Source organism: Ornithorhynchus anatinus, chromosome 3 (assembly GCF_004115215.2).
Source record: "Ornithorhynchus anatinus isolate Pmale09 chromosome 3, mOrnAna1.pri.v4, whole genome shotgun sequence".
Classification (NCBI taxonomy): Eukaryota; Metazoa; Chordata; class Mammalia; order Monotremata; family Ornithorhynchidae; genus Ornithorhynchus; species Ornithorhynchus anatinus.
This window is the reverse complement of record NC_041730.1, coordinates 106230698-106250746: the sequence shown is the minus strand read 5'-3', so window position 1 is coordinate 106250746 and position 20049 is coordinate 106230698. Positions and strand designations below refer to the sequence as shown.

At 41.2% G+C, this 20049-nt stretch overlaps 1 protein-coding gene across 1 annotated transcript in view; it reads right to left on the bottom strand.

Annotated features, from left to right (window-relative positions):
* PCDH15 (protocadherin related 15) overlaps positions 1-20049 on the bottom strand; it is a 913479-nt gene that overhangs the window by 786368 nt on the left and 107062 nt on the right. The window contains exon 2 of the mRNA XM_029061331.2: positions 3871-3989. Coding sequence (XP_028917164.1) covers positions 3871-3961 — 91 coding nt within the window. The 5' untranslated portion in view covers positions 3962-3989. The remainder of the gene's footprint in view (positions 1-3870; positions 3990-20049) is intronic.

Here is a 20049-nt window from a genome sequence, read left to right as displayed (position 1 = left end):
GACTAGCAGAAACATTCTGGCAATGGCCAGGTTTTTCATGAGTCTCTTTGCCTCTAATGTCCAAGCTCTTCTGACTGCCTTATTTTTCAATATTTATTAATTGCTTACTATGTGCCAGATACTCTTCTAAACACTGGGATAGATAACAAGCTAATCAGGTTGGACACTCTCCATGTACCACATGAGGCTCATGGTCTTAATTCCCATTTTATAGAAGTTACTGAGGCACAGAAAAGTTAAGTGACTTTCCCAAGGTCATACAATAGACAAGTGGCAGAGTTGAGATTAGTAATAATAATGATGGCATTTGCTAAGTGTTTACTATATCCCAAGCACTGTTCTAAGTACTTGGGTAGATACAAGGTAATCAGGTCATCCCAAGTGGGGCTCACAGTTTTCACCTCCATTTTACAGATGAGGTAACCGAGGCACAGAGAAGTCAAGTGACTTACCCAAAGTCACACAGCTGATTAGAGGCAGAGACAGAATTAGAACCCATGAAGTCTGACTCCCAAGCCCATGCTCTTTAGAACCCAGGTCCTTCTGACTCCCAGGCCAACACTCTACCCACTAAGTCATTCTGTTCTAACTACCAGCTCCAGGACTCTAAAGCCCTCTGCCCACTACTTCAAGAGGGTGTGTATTTTAGTACCTGAATAAATTCAGAATGCTGACTGCTGAGAGGTCAGTAATAAAATTTTTCTCTAAATCAATGATGATGAAATGGATTGGAATTGTTTCCAGAGACAAAGACCCTGTTTCTAGGACCAATCATTTAACTGTCCCTTATTTTGGATTCAAGGTCAGATTTTCCTTGGTGAACAAGTTGTAATAATAATAATAATAATAATAATTATGGCTCTTGCTAAGTAAGCACTTACTATGTGCCAAGGACTGTTGTAAGTACTGGGGTGGTTATAAGGTAATCAGGTTGGACACAGGCCCTGTCCCACATGGGGCTCACACTCTTCATCCCCATTTTACAGATGATGTAAATGAGGCCCAGAGAAGTGAAGTGACTTGCCCAAGGTCACACAGCAGACAAGTAGCATAGCCGGCATTAGAACACAGGCCCTCTGACTCCCTGGCCCAGACTCTATCCACTAGGCCATTCTGCTTCTTTCCACTGCACCGGCACCCACAAGCCCCAAGTTATACCCTAACTATACTTTTTCAGAAGTTAGTGAGCAGAGATTTAGCTTTCAGGGCTAAAGATGATAGTAATAATAATGATAATAATAGAGTAACAGCATGGCTTGGTGGCAAGAGCACAGACTTGGGACTTAAAGGACATGGGTTCTAATGCCAGCCCTGCAACTTGTCGGCGGTGAGGTTTTAATAGCCATACCCTCTGACTGAAGCAAAGAATGCCTGAAGGCACAGTTCCCATCAGTGCAGATTTTACCCTTTCCTCAAGCGTTGATGCTGCCATTTGGGAAATTTTTTCTGTATATGATTAACAGCACTCATAATTCATTCAGGTTACAAAATCAGGTTAAACTGATGAAAATGAAGTTTTGTGTCTTTTAAGGCTCTCCACACCCATTTATCAACATAGGGGACCCCATGATACAGACTTGAGGACTACCTAGAAAACTAACTCTCTCTAGAATGAAGGTATTATGGGCTTACATTTCCCTGTATTAATATGGCTGCATTAAGGGGAAAGTATTTTATAGATGCTAACGTTATGAATTAGGATAAGTTTGAAAACCTATAAAAATATTCTTTTTTTTACTATGTATGTTATATTAAGCAAAACAAAACTGTTTAAAGTCAAAGGAAAACATCAGTTGCAAAAGCATACATCTGTTGTTCTTTCTGCTGATTGTGGAAGTATATTTTCCAGCTTTAGTAAAGAATATGTCCAATTTAAATGGAACAACTTTGTTCTTATCTTGTTAATGTACCCTATAGCAGACTCACTCCTGAACTCCCTTGAACTCATTTCTCCATCAGGGTCTTTTTTTAATGGTATTTGTCAAGTGCTCATTATGTGCCAGGAACTGTATTGAACACTGAGGTAGATTCATTCAATCATATTTATTGAGTGCTTACTATGTGCAGAGCACTGTACTAAGTGCTTGGGAAAGTATGACATAATGAATGGACACAATCCCTGTGCACACTGAGTTTACAGTCTAGAGACAAGCTAATCAGACTGAACACAGTACATGTCCCACATGGGATTCACCATCTTAATGCCCATTTTACAGATGAGGTAACTGAGACACAGATAAATTCAGTGACTTTCCTAAGGTCACACAACAGATAAGTAGCAGAGCTGGGATTACAACCCAGGTCATTCGGATTCCTAGGCCCATTCTCTATCCATTAGGCTACACTGTCTTCATCAATAATTTCCTTAAGTGTAACAGCTTTCTCTAAAATGGTTGCAAGATAACTCAATTCTCATATTCACTTGGTGGGGTAGGTACCAAAACCTCATCTATTTGAGCAAATCTCAATGACTAAATTGATATACTCAAATCCACCATTGAGCACTTAGAGCACTTAGAGAACTTAGAGAACCATGAGCACTTAGAGAAGCAGCGTGGCACACTGGAAAGAGCACGGGCTTTGGAGTCAGGGCTCATGAGTTCGAATCCCAGCTCTGCCACTTGTCAGCTGTGTGACTATGGGCAAGTCACTTAACTTCTGTGTGACTATGGGCAAGTCACTTAACTTCTCTGTGCCTCAGTTCCCTCATCTGTAAAATGGGGATTAAGACTGTGAGCCCCACGTGGGACAACCTGATTCCCCTGTGTCTACGCCAGCGCTTAGAACAGTGCTCTGCACATAGTAAGCGCTTAACAAATACCAACATTATTATTATTATCACCATCTTTACTGAACTCAACAAATTTGTTTATTAAACCTTCAAAGCAGCATGGGCTTTGGAGTCAGAGGTAGTGGGGTCTAATCCTGTCTCCGCCACTTGTCTGCTGTGTGACCTTGGGCAAGTCACAACTTCTCTGTGCCTCTGTTACTTCATCTGTCAAATGGGAATTAAGACTGTGAGCCCCATGAGGGCCAACTTGATTACCTTGTATCTACCCCAGCACTTAGAACGGTGCTTGACACATACTGAGTGCCTAAATACCATAATTAGTATTATTATTATTATAGTAACAACAACAGAATTTGCTTAGTGCTCATTATGTGACAAGCACTGTAATAAGCACTGAGGTAGATAAAAGACAATCAGGTCAGAAACCATTCCTGTCCCAGATGGGGCTTACAGTTCAAGGGGAGGAAAAAATTCTCTCATATTTCAATCACTTCATGTGGAGAAATGACAAGAAAGATAGTTCAAGGGAATAGAAAAATTGAAATTAGAAAGCATGAAGAGGGTTATATCAGCAAATTGGAACAATATGGTATTATAATCAATATTTCTTATTTGAACACTGAATATAAACTTCAATAGTCAGATTAATGAATGAGGTCTTAGGGGTGTATCCAACCCAGAACCCAACTCTTTCCCCAGTACTTGAGTCACTTCACCAACTCCTCCAGACACTTCAGGGAACATTTAGCTTATTCTTTGTCCACAGTCTCTCAGCTCTCTAACTGAACTTCATTTGCATATTTTTCTGAAATTGTACATTTATTGCACTGTCTTATGAGAAACCACACATTTCCAAATACTTTGGCTATGCTGGATGCTTTCCCTGTCTTTATTAAGACACCCAGTCCTTCTAATGTTCTTTCTGCAAGGATCACTTCATTAAAGAGACAACATGGCACAGAGCCACTGAATTTTTAGGTGAAGTACAAAATCAGAAGAAGTTATTTCTATGTCCTTTATTTTAGTTGAACAGCATGGATTCTGGTTAAATATAAAGGTCAAACTAAAGGCAGGCTTACCATCATCGTTTTGGCCCAAGCAAATTGAGAAGACAGCGCCAAAAACAATCCCTACAGCTAGCCATTTCGACCGGTAAAGCTGCTGTAACATCTTCTGTCAAATTCCAGTCAAGGCAGACCTAAGATTACAAGAGGAACAAAGAAAGGTTTTCCACATTCATTAGTCAGTTACAGATAAACACAACTATCAGCAGACACTGGTTCTTAATAACTTTACAGCTAGTCATTTCCACCATGCATTTATTCATTCATTCAGTAGTCTTTTTTGAGCGCTTAGTATGTGCAGAGCACTGTACTAAGCCCTTGGAATGTACAATTTGGCAACAGATAGAGACAATTCCTGCCCCCAAATGGGCTCACAGTGCATTCTATTGAAGAAGTTTGCTGTTTAATTTTCATACTTTTATTAGTCAGAATGTACTGAGAAGACTCTCTAGGAAAATCCTCCCTCTAGCCTTAGTAAATTGACTCAAACAGTCAACAAGTTGACAGATTTACATGTAGTCTCTTGAATGGAAAATTTTAGTAAAACAAATGCTGATCAATTCAAATTACTGAAATTATTTTGGTAGAAAATACTATCTGAATTAAAAACTTCAGATTGAACTACAAATTTGGAGATCATTTCAAAGCAACCCATTGTTTAAGATGACATAAATGCATTTTTTAAACACTAAAAGAATGCCATTTGTAAATACTTTGCTTTCCCAGAACAATGCAAGGGACCTAATATGAAAGACAGCACACTCCAAACCTTTAAATAACAATTATGCTATTTGTTACGTGCTTACTATGTGCCATGCACTATCCCTAAGTGTTGGGGTAATATAAGATAATCAGGTTGGATACAGTACCTGTCCCACATGGGGCTCACAGTCTTAATCTCCATTTTACAGATGCTGTAAGTGAGGCCCAGAAAAGTGAAGTGACTTGCCCAAAGTCACTTAGCAGATGTAGATTAGAACTCATGTCCTATGACTCCCAAATACACGTTCTTGCCATGATGCTTCTCATTGATATTGAACTTTTCTTTCACAAGGGTTTGAGGTATCACTCATACTGTCTTTTGTCTATATCATTATAGCATATAAAGGACAGATTTTCTTTTGCCTAGTTTGTAAATCAACAAATTAAGAAACAGAGAAGGTAGATTGTGAGCCTGTTACTGGGCAGGGATTGTCTCTATTTGTTGCTGAATTGCACATTACAAGCGCTTAGTACAGTGCTCTGCACATAGTAAGAGCTCAGTAAATACTATTGAATGAATGAGCAGGGACCCAGGAAAGCACAGTCTCTATCATTGTATTGTTGGGAGATCACTGCAGCATGTATACCAGACTGCAGAAGGGCAATCAGGATGTCCTGTAGGAACTAAAGCTGCAGGAAGATTGAGCTGTCAAGAGTTGGCAAGTTTGTAAACAGCGATAAACACGACAAGTGGCAAAAACAGTATGGCAGCTGTGCAAACCCATCTACTGGGATGAACCTAGCTACTGTAGTGGAACTGGACCACTGGCACTTGGTTTATTTTAAGCATCCCCCTGGCAATCTGGGTAAGGTTGCAGTGAGACAGGAGTCACTCATCTCCACTGGGTTCTGAGACCTAGTAGGAATAATAACAACAACAATAATTATTATCAATATTTAAGCACTTACTATTTTCTAGGCACTGTACTAAGCACTGACATAGATACAAAATAATCCAATTGGACACAGTCCATGTCCCATATGGAGCTCACCAACTTAATCCTCATTTTTGAGATAACGGGGGCCCACAGAAGTAGAGTGACTTGCCCAAGATAACAACAGCAGACAAGTGGTGAAGTTAGGATTAGAACCCATGTCCCTCTGATGCCCAGGCTAGTGCTCTATCCAGCATTTGATAAGTACTTCCTGTCAAGCATTTGGCTAAGCACTGGGGTGGATACAAGGTAGACCAGACACAGTTTCCATCCTACCTGGGGCTCTCAGTCTAAAGAAAGAGGGAGAAGAGAGAAGTTAAGTGACCCGACCAGAAACAGAGCAGGAACTGTACTCTTTCCACTAGGCAACACTGCTTCTTCATGATAATGATGATGGTATTTGTTAAGCACTTACTATGTGCCAAGCACTGTTCTAAGCACTGATAGAAAGTTGGCAGTGCCTGGGCTAGGCTGGGTCATATTAGGTCCAAGAAATATAGCTGACAACCTGGATCACCTTCTGCTACTTTTTCTTTTCCAAGGAGTTGACTGGGATACAGCCTGTTCATTCACTCATTCATTCATTCAATAGTATTTACTGAGCGCTTACTATGTGCAGAGTACTGTACTAAGCGTTTGGAATGTACAAATTGGTAACACATAGAGACAGTCCCTGCCCTTTGACGGGCTTACAGTCTAATCGGGGAGGCAGACAGACAAGAACAATAGCAATAAATAGGATCAAGGGGATGAGCATCTCATTAAAACAACAGTAAATAAAGAGAATCAAGGTGATGCACATTTCATTAACAAAATAAATAGGGTAATGAAAAAATATGCAGTTGAGTGGACGAGTACAGTGCTGAGGGGATGGGAAAGGAGAGGGGGAGGAGCAGAGGGAAAGGGGGGAAAAGAGGGCTTAGCTGAGGAGAGGTGAAGGGGGGGGTAGAGGGAGCAAAGGGAAAAGGGGAGCTCAGTCTGGGAAGGCCTCTTGGAGGAGGTGAGCTTTAAGTAGCGTTTTGAAGGGGGGAAGAGAATTATTTTGGCAGAGGTGAGGAGGGAGGGCGTTCCAGGAACGCGGGAGGACGTGGTCCAGGGGTCAACGGCAGGATAGGCGAAAACGGGGGACGGTGAGGAGGTGGGCGGCAGAGGACCGGAGCGTGCGGGGTGGGCAGTGGAAAGAGAGAAGGGATGAGAGGTAGGAGGGGGCAAGGAGATGAAAAGCCTTGAAGCCTAGAGTGAGAAGTTTTTGTTTTGTGTGGAGATTGGTAGGCAACCACTGGAGGTTTTTAAGAAGGGGAGTGACATGCCCAGAGCATTTCTGCAGGAAGATGAGCCGGGCAGCGGAGTGAAGAATAGCCTGGAGTGAAGGAGAGAGAGGAGGAAGGGAGATCAGAGAGCAGGCTGATACAGTAATCTAGCCGGGATATTACGAGAGCCTGTAACAGTAAGATAGCCAATTGGGTGGAGAGGAAAGGGCAGATCTTGGCGATATTATAAAGGTGAGACCAGCAGGTTTTGGTGATGGGTTGTATGTGTGGGGTGAATGAGAGAGTCGAGTCAAAGATGATACCGAGGTTGCGGGCCTGAGATGGGAAGGATGTTCGTACCATCCACAGTGATAGGGAAATCAGGAAGAGGACAAGGCTTGGGAGGGAAGATGAGGAGCTCAGTTTTGGTCATGTTGAGTTTTAGGTGGCGGGCAGACATCCAGGTAGAGACGTCTGTTGTCCTGTCCATAAGACTGTGGGAACCATGGAAATATTTAGCAGAATTGGGACTTATCCAAAGATACTGTGAGTCCATATCCAGTACTACGTTCACGAGGCCAGGCACTGGCAAATCTCATTCCACTGGGCGAAGTCAGTCTATTTGGCATACCTGCCTCTAGCGCAAGTGTGTTCTATTCTACTCTACTGCACTGAAGTTTTACCCTGTTTCTAGTGGTAATATTTCACCCCTTCTGAGTCCTCACTGCTACCGGGGATCACTGACAATACCCTCTCTGCTCATGACTCCACTCTGGTCCTTGTAAAAGCAGCATAAGAATCAGAAGAGGATTCATTCATTCATTCATTCAATAGTATTTATTGAGCGCTTACTATGTGCAGAGCACTGTACTAAGCGCTTGGGATGAACAAGTCGGCAACAGATAGAGACAGTCCCTGCCGTTTGACGGGCTTACAGTCTAATCGGGGGAGACGGACAGACAAGAACAATGGCACTAAACAGCGTCAAGGGGAAGAACATCTCGTAAAAACAATGGCAACTAAATAGAATCAAGGCGATGTACAATTCATTAACAAAATAAATAGGGTAACGAAAATATATACAGTTGAGCGGACGAGTACAGTGCTGTGGGGATGGGAAGGGAGAGGTGGAGGAGCAGAGGGAAAAGGGGAAAATGAGGCTTTAGCTGCAGAGAGGTAAAGGGGGGATGGCAGAGGGAGTAGAGGGGGAAGAGGAGCTCAGTCTGGGAAGGCCTCTTGGAGGAGGTGATTTTTAAGTAATGTTTTGAAGAGGGAAAGAGAATCAGTTTGGCGGAGGTGAGGAGGGAGGGCGTTCCAGGACCGCGGGAGGACGTGACCCAGGGGTCGACGGCGGGATAGGCGAGACCGAGGGACGGCGAGGAGGTGGGCGGCAGAGGAGCGGAGCGTGCGGGGTGGGCGGTAGAAAGAGAGAAGGGAGGAGAGGTAGGAAGGGGCAAGGTGATGGAGAGCCTTGAAGCCTAGAGTGAGGAGTTTTTGTTTGGAGCGGAGGTCGATAGGCAACCACTGGAGTTGTTTAAGAAGGGGAGTGACATGCCCAGATCGTTTCTGCAGGAAGATGAGCCGGGCAGCGGAGTGAAGAATAGACCGGAGCGGGGCGAGAGAGGAGGAAGGGAGGTCAGAGAGAAGGCTGACACAGTAGTCTAGCCGGGATATAACGAGAGCCCGTAATAGTAAGGTAGCCGTTTGGGTGGAGAGGAAAGGGCGGATCTTGGCGATATTGTAGAGGTGAAACCGGCAGGTCTTGGTAACGGATAGGATGTGTGGGGTGAACAAGAGGGACGAGTCAAGGATGACACCGAGATTGCGGGCCTGCGGGACGGGAAGGATGGTCGTGCCATCCACGGTGATGGAGAAGTCTGGGAGCGGACATGAAATGCCATAGCCAAGGGAAGAGTGAACTTCTGAATAACAGGAAAAAAAAAATTCAACTGAATGCAGCACAAATTTTCCTCATTCCATCCTTATGCCCAAAATGGCACAACAAAAGATGTTGCTAGGGCTGTAGATTAGGCACTTACATGATTACAAATCAGGTACTATCAAAAATGAGGCACTGAGAGGGCAAAGCAGAATGATTCTGAAAAGGGAACCTTGATGTACTATTATCTTTAGGAAGGACAAAAGGACAATGACATTTTAGTCCAGACAAATTTATTGGCTTCACCTGCTCAAATTGGTGGGTTATGGTGTCACAAGTCATGTTATTTTCTTTCATTTCTAAGTCAATGCCATTTTTCCTATTTAACAGTCTTCAAAATGAAAACAATCTTATTTGCCATTGTTCTGAAATCATTATTCTGCGCTATTATTTTGTTCCTAGAAATTGACCACATCGAATCATGAATCTTCCCATTTCTGTTACAGGCATTTTCTTTGAACAACATAAAAAAAAAAATTCTGCAGCACTGGGTTGGTAAACCAAAAAGCTATTTTCAAGTTTGGTCAAAGACAGTTCATGGAAATCAGAGAAATTAGGATGACTGAAGGAATGAATAATACTTACAGACTGGAGTATATAAGTACACAGTTAGGATTTAAGATTTTATGCTAAGGTACCTAATATACCTGTCTCAAAGCCAGACCAATTTTATTCATAATGTTTAGCCAATTGAAAGGAACTACTAACATAATAGAACTTGTCTAAAAAGAGACCAAATACATAGTATTACTCATTCAATGAGAAAATTATAGCACCTTCCAAAGGAAATGAGATTTCTTACTGGAACACTACAAATCACCATAAAAATGTATATAAAACATCTTTAATTTACTGATTTTCCACTTACTGAAAGTTTGGCTCATTACTTCATTCTTATTATTATATAGGGTTTAGAAACTTCCACTACCAACTTTGCAATCTCTAGACCCTCAGGCTAAAATCCAGTAAAGAACAAAACATACTTAACATTCAAATTTCTCATTTTAACAGGTTTCAGCAGAAAATCAGAAGGTACCCAGTTTTGTCTCAAGATGAGCCAGGCTTTTGTTGCATAAAGTTGTTGAACCAATTTGAGAAGTGGGTTGATGGATATGGACTTTACAATACATTTGAGGTCTGTGGTTTTAGTACACTGTCTGCAACTTAAGTGATAAGAATAACTGGCAGTTTTTAAATCAAGAACTGTTTACTTTAAGCACTTTGATACCCCAGTCCCACCACACGTATGTAATATCTGAATACTCTATTATTTCCCCCATCTGCTATTTATTCTAATGACTATCTCCCTGTAGATTGCAATTTCCTTGTGGGTTATGAACACATCTACCAATTCTATTATATTGTACCTTCCTGAATGCTTAGAACTATGGTCTGCACCCACTAAACACTCAATAAGTACCACTGATTGATTTGTTATATATTTTGTCATTCATTCATTCAATAGTATTTATTGAGCGCTTACTATGTGCAGAGCACTGTACTAAGCGCTTGGAGTGTACAATTTGGCCACAGATAGAGACAATCCCTGCCCAATGACGGGCTCACATTCTAATCAGGGGAGACAGACAGCAGACCAAAAAAGACCCCCAAAACAACATTATCACAATAAAGAGAATCAAGGGAATGTAGACCTCATTAACAAAATAAATAGGGTAATAAAATATATACAAATGAGCACAGTGCTGAGGGGAGGTGAAGGGGGAAGGGGGAGGAGCAGAGGGAAAAGGGGGAGCTCAGTCTGGGAAGGCCTCTTGGAGGAGGTGAGCTCCCAGTAGGAGTTTTGTCAGCACCCACAGCCTGTGATCATTTTAAGAGGAAAGAGGCATGTTTCAATCTGATCTTCCATTGAACAGAGTGCTTAAAGGATATTCATAGTATAATAAAAGACACACATGGAAGTTGGAGAAGGAAGAGTACAAACGAGAAGAGGGGCTGTGAATCATACATACTTTAGTGAACGTGGAAGATGACTGGGGACAAATGTAAAATACAAGAAAGGTACAGAGTGATGGGAAGAGGAGAATTAACTAAAAGGAAGAAGAAAAGATACAGAAATATACAGTAGGGCAACCAATCCAGATGCAGATTGGGTGTTATCACATTTGGACTGGATGCAACTGGAAAATTTGCCAGCAGATGCTGTCCCACATGAAAGATCCAGATGGTTTTGAATGTTGATGCAACCAGATAGTTCACATGCAAATTATATCTCCAATTAGTTGATATTGATATTTATGAGGGATACAGATATTTAGATAATGCAAATAAAGCAATTTGTGAAAATGTCCTCAGTAACAGTTTCAATGTGATTTTAAAGATTTTAAAAAGCCTGGATCCACGATGAGGAAGGAGCAGAAGGGCTATATGTAAGCTCTAGTTTGGCTTGCCATATTTCAGAAGAGTTCAAAGAACCAAAGTATCAATCAGGAAAATGCCCCAATGCTAACTTTTTAAAAGCAGACTCTTCCTTTTTTCATCTAAATTCAAACTGATCACTTGAATCCTAATTTGGACAAAAATGAAAATCTACATGGTATAAAAAGTAGTTTTGAGATGCCCACCATTCTTCCTGGAATTCTTTGTTTTTACCTAGCAGACAATTATTCTCTCTCCAACCCCAAACACTTCTAAAATTATATCTTTTCCAGGGATTTAACTAATCTCTCCTGTCCCATTCTATTTTTCCCACTACTGCTACTTCAGCATCACCTTGTAGCTTCATTTGACACCTCACAGACCTCATTAGCTCCCATGGCTTCAACTACTCTTACACAGATGATTGCCAAATCTCTCTCACCAGTCCTGACATCTCTCCTTCTCTGTAATCTCAGACTTTCTCCTGCCTTCAGAATCTCTCTGCTTGGATTTCCAACCAATACCTCAAACTAAACATGTCCAAAACATAACGCATCATCTACATACCCAACCCCTGTTCTCCCTGGTTTACCCATTACTGTAGAGCATGACACTATCCCCCTTATACTACAAGTCTGTAACTTTGGGATTATCAAACTCATCTTTTATTTAACTCATGTATTCAATCTTTCCCCAAATTCTGTCAGTTCTACCATCCCAACATTGCTAAAATATGACATTTTCTCTCTTCCCGAACTGCTACTATGCTGATCCAAGTACTTATGTCCCACTTTTACTACTGCATCAACCTCCTCACTGACCTCCCTGCCTCATGACTCCCAAATCCAGACCCTATTTCACACCACATTGCACAGTTGAGTTTTCTGAAAAACCATTTGGTACACATCAACCTACTCCCTAAAGAAGCTCCAGTGTTTGCACATTTCATCTACACATCAGATAAAAACTTCTTACCAATGGCATTAAAGCACTCAATCATCTCTCAACCTTGTTGCACTTTGCCTCACTGATTTCCTACTACAAACCAGCCGTCACACTTCACTTCTCTTATGCCAACCTACTCACTGTATTAAAATTACAATCTCATCTATTTTACAGGAAACTGCTTCTCACATCCTCCCCTTGGCCTGGAACTCCCTCCTCCTTAACTTAAGACAGACTTTACTGAAGCAGGATGGCCGAGTGCATATTGCATGGGCTTGGGAATCATAAGGATCTGGGTTCTAATCCAAGATCATGCACTTATCTGCTTTGTGACCTTGTCAGGTCACAACTTCTCTGTGCCTAAATTGCATACATACCTGTAATTTTAATGCCTGACTCTCCCTCTAGACTGCAAGCTCCCTGTTGGCAGGAAACATGTCTACCAACTCTGTTGCATTGTACTCTCCCAAACACGTAGAATAGCATTCTACACATTTAAGTGCTCAATAAATAGCATTGATTAATTCACTGAATTGATGAGACATGAGTCAATGATAATGCCAAGGTTTGGGCTTCTACTCTTCCCACATTCAAAGCCTTAGTGACATCATAGCTCCTTCAAGAGCCCTACTCCAATTAACATCTTATTTCCTCTACCCCCTTATGCATTACATATGCAATTGGATCTCTGCCCTTTGGGCACTTGATACCTAAGCTTCCCTCAGCCCCACAGCACTTATATACAGATCTGTAATTTATTGGAATGTCTGTCTCCCCTCCAGACTGTAAGTTCCTTGAAGGCAAATGCTCAACAAATACCATTGATTTATTAAGTACATAGATATACTTAGATAATGAGAAGCAGCATGGCTCAGTGGAAAGAGCATGGGCCTGGGAGTCAGAGGTCATGGGTTCTAATCCCGGCTCTGCCATTTATCAGCTGTGTGACTTTGGGCAAGTCACTTAACTTCTCTGTGCTTCAATTACCTCATCTGGAAAATGGGGATTAAGAGTGTGAGCCCCACGTGGGACAACCTAATTACCCTGTATCTACCCAGTGCTTAGAACAGTGCTTGGCACATAGAAAGCCCTTAACAAATACCAAAATTATTATTATTATATTCAACCAACAACCATGCCCAAATGCACTTAGATCCATAATGCTATTTCTTCCCTTTACCTGCAGTTAATTTTAGTGTCTATCTCCCACCCTAGATATAAGATATTCTGGTTGTTCACAGTCCATGTCCCATGTGTGACTCACAGTCTTAATCTCATGGTCTTAATTTTTACATATAGGGAATTTAATTACAGAGAAGTTAAATGACTTGCCCAGTTTCACACCTCAGATGTGTGGCAGAGATAGGATTAGAAATCAGGTCTTCTGACTTCTAAGGTTGTGCTCTTTCCACTAGGCCATGCTGCTTCTCAATAGAGTTGTGCACATAAACCTCTCTGAGAAGCATTTGAAGGCAATGATTTTCTGCTCCAATAACGTTCTTGAAAGAGAATTGCCTGCAACTGAGCTCAGTTTCCTCTGCTTACTTTTTTGTTCTTGTTTTTTGTTTTTTTGGTTTTTTTAACCTTCCTCTTTGCTTCATTCTGTGTCATTCAATAGTATTTATTGAGCGCTTACTATGTGCAGAGCACTGTACTAAGCGCTTGAAATGTACAATTCAGCAACAGATAGAGACAATCCCTTCCCAATGATGGACTCACACTTGCTATATATGGGTATGGAATGTTAAAAAAGGACTCTATTTCCTAAATGTCCCAGAGAGCTATTGCAAATTCTACCATCCAATATCTGGAAAAGCAGCATACGCTTAGTCCTTAGGGTCACTGGGCTATAAAAATAATCATTACCTCTAGAGAAAACTGGTATGACCAAAATGACATCTAGTTTAATAGAACTCTAATAAAGGATCTATGTAGGAAACCTTAAGCTGGTTGATTTAACATCATCTCTAGCAGGATCATTGATTTTCAACCTTTTATTTTTGCAGTTTCTTTTGTCAATTTTGATATGAAACCATAGACCACAGACAGAAACAGAGGCCCATATGGTCTCTAATCCTGGCTATACTACTGACTTTCAGCCTGCTTCTGAGCAAGTCTTTTCTATCTCTGTGAGACAGTGCACCCATCTGAAAAACATAGAGAAAATACTGACCAATCACCAGGTGTTGAAAAAGGTGTGCACAGTTGTCCTTCTTATTTAAAGACTCTGCCTCTCACAGTGAAGTTCACCTGTAAGCACTTGTGTCATTGAAAATGTGGGACTCACAACCCCAGACCCATCATATACATCAAAAAATAATTACTGTAAACAGAATACACATGCAAATTATTATAGAAATTCTCAATTCAATCATATTTATTGAGCACTAACTCTATGGAGAACACTGTACTAAGCACTTGGGAAAGTGCAATACAGCAATAAAGAGAGACAATCCCTGCCCACAACAAGCTCACAGTCTGGAGACAGACATCAATACAATCAGACATCAATATAAATAAATGAAATTACAAATATATACATAAGTGTTGTGGGGTGTGGGGAGGAGAGCAAAAGGAGCAAGTCAGGTTGACGCAGAAGGGAGTGGGAGATGAGGAATAGTGAGGCTTAATCTGGGAAGGCCTCTTGGAGATGTGCTTTCAGTAATAATAATGATAATAATAATAGTGTTGGTATTTTTTTGCTCTTACTATGTGCAGAGCACTGTTCTAAGTGCTGGGGTAGATACAGGGTAATCAGGCTGTCCCACGTGAGGCTCACAGTTAATCCCCATTTTACAGATGAGGTAACTGAGACACAGAGAAGTGAAGTGACTTGCCCACAGTCACACAGCTGACAAGTGGCAGAGACGGGATTTGAACCTATGACCTCTGACTCCCAAGCCCGGACTCTTTGTAATGAGACTTTGAAGAGGGCGAGAGTGATTGTCTGGCAGATTTGAGGAGGGAGGGTGTTCCAGACCAGAGGTAGGATTTGGGCCAGGGGTCAGCAGTGAGACAGGAGAGATCGAGGCACATTGAGAAGGTTAGCATCAGAGAAGCAAAGTTTGCAGTCTGGGTTATAGAAGAAGAGAAGGGAGGTGAGGTATGGGGGCGAGGTGATGGAGTGCTTTAAAGGCAGTGGTGAGGAGGGTAGACAATCTAGGTAGTGGAGTGAAATATGGACTGGAGTGGGGAGAGGCAGGAGGTTGCGAGGTCGGAAAGGAGACTGATGTAGTATCTAGCCAGGATAGGATGAGTGATTGTATTGACGTGTTAAATGTTTGTATGGAGAGGAAAAGATAGATTTTAGCGATGTTGCGAAGGTGAGACCAACAGTATTTGGTAACGGATTGGATATGTGGGTTGAATAAGAGAGCTGAATCAAGGATAACACCAAGATTACAGACTTGTGATATGGGAAAGAGGGTGGTGCCATCTACAGTGATGGGAAAGTCTGGAAGAGGACAGGGTTTGGTTGAGAAGATAAGGAGCTCTGTTTTGTACATGTTAAATTTGAGGTGACAGGAAGACATCCAAGAAGTCTTGAAGGCAGGAGGAGATGCAAGCCTGGAGAGAGGGAGAGAGATCATTTTATAATATTTTATATTATTTTATGAGTCCATCATGCTGTACTGAAACCACCTCACACCACCTGGCCTTTCACTAGCTCCTTTTCCAAAGGAACAAAGCAAGGTTCCTGCTTATCCAAATGTTAGTGGAAAGCCTGTGATCTTCTTCAGTTTTCCACCTCTCTGAACTGTCAGGTAACACCATTGGGATTCCCCACTATGATAAATTGGGCTGTGCTGCCAACCTGCTGTTCATCAGCATTTGCTAGATCCTTTAAGGGCAAGGATTGTACTTATTTTCTTTATTATACTTCCTCAAGCACTTAGTACAGTGTTCTTTATAAAAGAGAGCACTCAATTAGCACAATTGATTCATTCATTCATTCAATAGCATTTATTGAGCACTTACTATGTGCAGAGCACTGTCCTAACCACATGGAATGTACAATTTGGCAACAGAGGCAATCCCTGCCCATTGACAGGCTTACAATGTAATTGGGGGAGACAGACAGACAAAAACAAGACAACTTAATCATGATAAATAGAATCAAGGGGATGTACACCTCATTAACAAAATAAATACAATAATAAAAATACATGCAAATGAGCATAGTGCTGAGGGGAGGGGGAGGGGGAGGGAGAGGGGGAGGAACAGAGGGAAAGGGGGGAAAGGGGGCTTAGCTGAGGGGAGGTGAACTGGGGAAGGGGAGAGGGAGCAGAGGGCAGAGGGGGAGCAGAAAGGGAGCAGAGGAAAAAGAGGAAACAGGCTGGGAAGACCTCTTGGAGGAGGTGAGCTCGATTTAGAGTTGTTGTGTAACTGTGCTGCAACTGATTTCTTTTTTTTTAATGGTATTTGTTAAGTTCTTACACTGTGCCAGCACTGTTCCAAGCACTGGGGTGGATTCAATATAAGCAAGTTGGACATAGTCACTGTCCCACGTAGGACTCGCAATCTAAGAAGGAGGAAAAGCATGTATCTAATCCCCATTTTACAGTTGAGGAAACTGAGGCCCAGAGAAGTAAAGTGGCTTTTCTGAGGTCACACATTTAGCAATTGGCAGATAATAATAATGATAATAATGATGGCATTTGTAAAGTGCTTACTCTGTGCCAACAACTGTTCTAAACGCTGGGGAAGATAAAAGGTAATCAGGTTGTCCTACATGGGATTCACAGTCTTTATCCCCATTTTACAGATGAGGGAACTAAGACACAGAGAAGTGAAGTGACTTACCCAAAGTCACACAGCTGACAAGTGGCAGAGGTGGGATTAGAACCCATGACCTCTGACACCCAAGCCCTGGCTCTTTCCACTAAACAGAACCCAGGATCCCAAAACTCAGTTCCCCTTGGCTCAGAACCCTATTCCTCTACTAATTATTATTTTCCTTGCCTTGTTTTTATGATTTTCTCCTTTCATTTTCCCTTATGTCCATCACCAACTCTTTCTCTTTATTCTTAGATCAGGGGCTAGGTACTATATCTAATTCTCACCTGTGTATTTTGTTCAGTTCATTCATTCATTCAATCGTATTTATTGAGCGCTTACTCTGTGCAGAGCACTGTACTAAGCGCTTGGAATGTACAATTCGGCAAGATAGATTCGGTTAATAGTATTGAGTGCTTATGATGTGCAGAGCACTATACTAAATACTTATCCCAGTGTTTAGTACAGTATGTGCTTAATATATACTATTACTACTTTTCTCGACTGCACCACCTCCAATCCTTACCTTAAACTGCTACACCAATCTGGATCTCCCCTCTACTCCCTGACTACAGCATTAAATCACCAGATCACAACTCTATCCCTCTTAAAAGCAAATCAATCAATCAATCACATTCATTGAGCACTTAGTGTGTGCATAGCACTGTACTAACTGCTTGGGAGAGTACTATAAGAGTCTGTAGATAAGTTCCCTGCCCACAATGAGCAGGGAACCCTACTAATATCCCCCCTCCTCCACCAAGTCTACTTCTGTAAAGTTGTTTTGGACAGGGAATGTGCCTGCTATATTTTATTCTCCCAAGCTTTTAGGACAGTGTTATGAACAATGTAAGTACTCAGCAAATATGATTAATTGATTTATTCCACAATTACTTCGCCAAAACCTTGATCACATCAACTTCTCAATCATTTCCAGCCTTCCCTAGTATTTATACATATGTGTTGTATTATACCATCATCTTATTATTCTGATTCCCTTATTTTGTCAATATTTTCAAGTCTATCTCCCCCCATTAAAGTGTGAATGTCTTGAGGACACAAACATGTTTGATGCTTTCTACTGTACTTTCTCACCGTTATACCCATTGGACAACCAAAAAATATCTTTACAAGTTACTATTATCATTACTTCCCTGATGTAGATAATACACTTCCTAAATTTTCCTTAGGTATATCACCAGCCCATACTGTCTGATTGATTCAGGGAAGCAACTTACAATCATCTGTGTGATTTGTGGGCATTTGCTTCTACAGTGCAGCCTACGGGTTCACACAACAATTATTAAATGACTTTTTCTTTGGATGAAGCCTAGTTGCTTTGACCATTAGACTATTTTAGAGCATAAAGGCCAAAAAATATTGAATACATTCTCATGAAGAAAACAAATCTCCAGGGCAAATTCCTAAATTGTCTGTTTACTGTAGCCAACTCCAAAGAGGTTTCTGCTGATTTATGAATTTGCCTTCCAATAGAAATTCTATTTTCTTTCTTTTTCCTTGTTCCAAAGCCCTAAAGATGTTCCTTTCTTTTCCAAGAATCCTTGAGGGTTCCATCTTCTCTGCTTCCAACTTCCTTAGCTTTCTTGAAAGAGTCACATTCTATTCCTTCTCTTTACACTTTCCCAAGGACTGGTGAAGCAGGCAAGGGTGAGAGGATTTTGTTGATTTAAATAATAAATTAAAATCAAATTTGATTTATTGATGTAACAAATTAATAAATGATTAATCAAATTTCCATTTCAAGTGGCCCAAAGCCAATTACTTTTTTACCCTGGGACATTCTTACAGTCAATCAAGACCAATCGGGGCAACAACCTGTGCCCTTCCCTCTAGATCAACTCATCTCTTCCAAATGGGTTTCTCCATGCAGAGAAAAGGGGTGGAAGGCACAGTACCTGTTGTGAATTCTAGAACCCCCTGCACATCTGGTCTACTGCTAGCACACCAGCAACTCTATACCATACTCACTGAAGGAGGAGTGGGGCTACCAGGGGCACAAGGGTCAAGACTATGGGAGTTTTGCCAAGAAAGGCAGAGAGGTGGCAGTAAGAGGACAGAACGTTAAGGATATCACTTCCACTGCTTCATGCCCCATCACCCCCAAACACACATGACCAATGGGGCCTCATGATGGGCACCGAGCCCTGCATCTGCAACACCTTTGAAATGACCCAGTTTACATTTGCATGAATTATTGTCACATTGCAATTTTTGCCCCAAATTATCTTACGTTTTTAACAGTACCGGGTATGCTGAGAGTGGGTATAATCAAATTAGAAATTGCCTCTTTGTTTTCTATAATTTACCCCAACATTCACAGAAAACATTTCTACAAAAAAAATATAAAAACAAAAAGATCTGAAACTATCAGTGCCAAGTCTTTCAAACCTTGTTCTATTCTATTCACCTGGGATAGGAAAGAAGTAGGAGGGGAAGGGAGGAGAGGGATGAATACAAAGTAAAAAAAAAAATAGCTTGGAGGTCACTATAGTTCAGTATTGTGTCTGGCAGGATTACTGGAGCTTGAAATGGATTCTTGCAAAAGGTAGCATCACAAGTAAATGTGTCCTTAGAGAGGAAAAGAGAAATTAGTAAAGAAAACCAGGACTCAATTTCATTTGACAAAGGGCTGCATTTTTACTTCAAGTTGTGTAGTAGTTAGATGGTCCCTGTTGTCCCATTTGCTGGACTTTTTGAAAGTCGAAAGCAACAAAAACTACCACTAGATCCCTTAATATTAGCATCAGAACTACTTGCAGAAGGTCATAACTAAAAATGACAAGGTAAAAATGCATTTAAGAAATGCAAATATTGCACTGAGCTTGATAGAGAGGCAAATAATATATGACAACTTGAGTTATAGCATTATAGAACTTGCTGCTTTTAAGCATAGCCTTACTGGAAGCTTATTAAATCTAGAATTGCAATTTGCATACTGTAAAGGACTGAAATTATTTGGGAAGATAAAAATATCCTAACTATGCATGTTTTCTGGTTGTTTTATTTTTCTACATCCAAGTTAATGATATATGCCTGTGCCTTGTTCAGGATTACCATTTAAATCCAAATGGTTCATATTTAATATTCAAGTGGTTTGGCATTAGAGGGAGTGAGTACTGAGTATGGGAATATGAGGATGTTGAATCACTCAATTTAAATCTATGCCACATGGGAATGCTTTTGGGACGTG